This window comes from Apaloderma vittatum, unplaced genomic scaffold (genome assembly GCF_000703405.1).
Source record: "Apaloderma vittatum isolate BGI_N311 unplaced genomic scaffold, ASM70340v1 scaffold33826, whole genome shotgun sequence".
Taxonomy (NCBI): Eukaryota; Metazoa; Chordata; class Aves; order Trogoniformes; family Trogonidae; genus Apaloderma; species Apaloderma vittatum.
In genome coordinates, this window is record NW_009722840.1 from 5,439 (window position 1) to 9,175 (window position 3,737).

General features: G+C 47.0%; 1 protein-coding gene across 1 annotated transcript; it reads right to left on the minus strand.

The window, feature by feature from the left end:
- Positions 1-1,832: 1,832 nt before the first annotated feature.
- ST8SIA3 (ST8 alpha-N-acetyl-neuraminide alpha-2,8-sialyltransferase 3) lies at positions 1,833-3,284 on the minus strand (the record flags this gene model as incomplete). Its single annotated transcript, XM_009871895.1, has 2 exons — positions 1,833-2,216; positions 2,674-3,284. Coding segments are annotated over 2 exons (894 nt in total), but the record flags the coding sequence as incomplete, so codon positions are not given.
- Between the last annotated feature and the right edge of the window lie 453 nt (positions 3,285-3,737).

The following is a 3,737-nucleotide window of genomic DNA, read 5'->3' on the forward strand; positions in this document are numbered from 1 at the left end:
CCCATGCAGAATTCTCCCTTCCCACTGCAAATTCGGCAAAAACAACCCATGTGCTCCCAGAGAAGGGTCCTGCAGGGCTGGATCGGGGCTGGTCCTGCCCGCAGGCCCCGGCCCCGTGACTCCCGGCTGCCCGCTCCGACCTGCTGCCCTGCCGTCCAGAGGGTGTGATCTTGCAGCCCTCGCTGAGCTGAGGGGCTTGAGGGGACCAGTCTTTCCCCTGTCATTATCCTCCATGGAGGTCTGTGCCCAGAACAGCCCAACTCCACTCCGCAGCCCGGGCCCTCGCACGTGACCATGACACAAAAAGATATGTGATAATATCTAGAACAACGCACATGGCACCATATGGCATAAGACATCACCATCACTGCACGACTATGTCTTCCTAAGGACAGTTGCCAAAGGTCATACTCTGCCATAGGAACGGTGATGAGCCAGGACCGACGTGGCAGCACGGAGAGACGGAGCCTCGGGGATGCTCAGCGCTCAGCTCAGTGCCACGGAGTGACGTGCCGTGGCACCAGGGAGCCCCGAGATACTCCACAGCACACCCCAGCACTAAGCCGCCTTTGGAAAAGCAAAAGCCTTAGGATATGGGATGATTAAAACGCGGAAGGAAACTGCCAGCTCCTTCCCTGCCCAGGGGAGAGGAGGGGCTGGCTTCAACAGCTGGTGGAGCCACGGTGGCACCGGAAGATGCTCCGGGCTGCTCAGGTTGGACTTGAGATCTCCTTCCTCACCTCCTACATCTTACAGGTAAAGAGGCTGAGAAAAATTAAAAAGTGCCACTTCAAAGTATGGTTTTGAATTGGGTTTTGCATCTTGTTTCAGTATGTAGCCGGTTCTCAGCGTCATAAGAGAATAGTAGAAAAATGTTAAAATACTTGTAAGCATCCTTGTGGTAGTAAGAAACCCAGTTATTTTACAGGCTCCTTTATCCTGAGACATCATGGCCAACATTTTTGAGACATCAGTGACGCTCTGGTTTGTCCTCTCCACAAACAGCCCCATCTTCAGTGGCATGGAGGAAGCCGTGTCCTCCTTTGGCTGCCTGGGATGGCTGTTGGGGACCAGAAAACGGGGCCACTGATTTTGTTGTCTGGCTGCAGATTTAGAGATGGAAATGGGGAAATTTGGTAACTGTAATTCCTCTCCCCTGCACTCCTGCTGTGCTTGCTTCCCCTTAAAAAACAGTTTTGAAGCTCCCGTTGCTGCCCAGCCCGGGGGGCCCAGCGGAGCCAGGGACTGAGAGCAGGGCAGGCTGGCACCTCCGTCTCCGCTTTAATTGAATTAAAATGCTGAATTATTCAGAGAGCAATCTAAACACCTAGCTAAGGTACGAGCCATATTGTGACCTTCTTCACATTATTCTTTTAAAAAAATACATAAAATTCAGTAAATATGAAAATATGCAAGTGGTGGATATCAGGATCCACACTGAAGAACTTGCAGGTGACAATGAACTGGAATTCGCCGTGGCTTTCCCGGTTGGCCACGGCAGTATGTGTATGCTGAGCTACTGAGAGCAACATATACAAAAGAAGCAAAACCTTTTAAAATTCGCATTTCTAGTTCTAATTGGGAAGGAACAATAAAATTAAGAAATTTAGGGCATTTAGCAGAACGCTAAAATATGAAAATATCTGAAAACATACTCAGTGGCATATCTATAAATGCCAAATACTTCAACTTTGCTGCTGCATGAATAGCATCCACAGAATCTGATAAATGTTTCTGCGCTGCTAAATACGCTTAAACCCTTTGATGAGCAGTGACAAGCGTGACTAAAAAGCATCTTTACATTACGGAAAATATTTCAGGATGGTGGGGTTTTTTTGTGGTTTTTTTTTTTTAGAATTAGATCTGAAGAATGTTTAATTCGGTTTTGGGCACTTTTTTTAGACAATCATTTGGCACTTCAAGATTTAGGTTCTTAGGCACAATGGGACAAGGTGAGTTTGGCCAGTCCTTCACCGTGCATCCTGTAGAGCAGCTGGAACTCTGCAGGCAGCTGGTGGGACTCCTGCCACTTGGTCGTGAACTTTGTTCCCTTCTTATCATAGTAGTGGTACGGGAGGTCCTCCCTTGTGTTGGGGTCGAACCCAAAGGGCCAGAAGCCGTACAAGTGGATCTCATCACATATGGCAGAAGCCAGGGTGTACATGAGAATACCTGTGCTCAGCCGCTTGGGCGACAAGTGTTTGTTCTTCCAGTATCTGTGGGAAAAAAGGAAGACGTGTTAGTCTGGGGTGCAAGGAAAAATAAGTTACTGCCTGGACACTATCAGAGCTGGGAGCTGGTAGCAGGCAAAGCCTGCTCTTCAGGTCAGTCTGCAACAACCTGACCCACAGTCTCTCGTCATCCCTTTTTGAATGCTTCTGGTTGTTGAGCAGGAGAGGGAGTGTGTTATCTAGGAAAGTATGGTTCACTGGCTCCTGCTCACATGGGCATTTCTTAACGACGTGGCAACGTGACCCTCCTCCGATTTATCGTTTATCGCCATTCAGCTGTCTGTCAGCATCCTTGTCTGCCGGCTGAGAAGCTCTTCCACGAGGGGAGGTTTGCTCCTGCAGCCTCTCCCTCTGCTGCCCCGAACTCACTCACTTGGGTGAAAAACCAAGCGTTGTATTTGTACATATTTTGACACGTTAAATGCAAGGTGAGAACACACACCTGTTAACGTGCTGCATTATGTTTCCCGGCCAAGCCAACTGGACTTTCAGCTGCCCTCTGTGCTCAACGAAGAAGTCGACCAGTGTTCTCGTGACCGTTGCTGACGTGTGGAAGAAAAAAGCAGGGATCCAAAGGATGGCCCCATCTAGCTTTTTCAAACTTAAAAAGAAGTTGTTGCGATCCTGAATGGTCAGAAGATTGTTGTAATACTTCTCTAGGATGCTGGGGTTGAAGGTCGTGAGATTGGTTTTCCTTCCGACATCTTTTTGGAAAGCCTCCGTTGGAGCAAAATTGCAACGGAAAACAAAATCAGACTTATCTATCTCTTGCCCACACTGGCTCCCGGTGAGGATCCCACTATTTCCAACCACGGCACAGATATTGTAATGCTTGTTCAGGATGGGCGACACGTCAGGAAGCAGCGATCTGAAGTTATTGCTGATCGAGAAAACATACTTATGGCTGGAATAGTCATAATGCATCAGCTGTCCAATCCGAACACTGCTCTTGGTCAGAGAAAAATTTTTTATTACGTCGACATGCTGAAGGATTTCTTGCCTAAAATAAATCAGAAAAAGAAAAGAAAATATGGAGTTATATTTGCCTTCTTTCTGCAGTGGAGAGATTTTCTTTGCATCTAGACTTACGTTGTTCTTTTTTTTTTTTTTAACGTAGCAAAGTAGTTTCCTGAGCAATGCGGTGCAATGGCTTTTAAATTAATACAAATAGATAGAAATTAGGGAGCTGGCTCCTCACGTAGAGCTCCGCTTAGCTTTGCTGGGCGGTCCTGACTGACGTCAGTTAAGGATGTGTCTGTGTCTCTTGGAAAAGTGTCAGGATTAAAAAAATGGAATTCCCTGGTAATGTCCGAGGCATGCAGTGCTGAGTGGTGGTGGGCGGCTAACAGTTGGTTTTTAACTGCATATATTTCTTGTGTTCTCATCACAAAGCTTTGAATCACAAAAACAATTGACAGTCGCTGTCTCCATCTATGTAAATATAACTCCTTAATGTCCTATTTGGGCAAGCAGACCGGCATTTTTACAAGGGTTATTAAGGATATT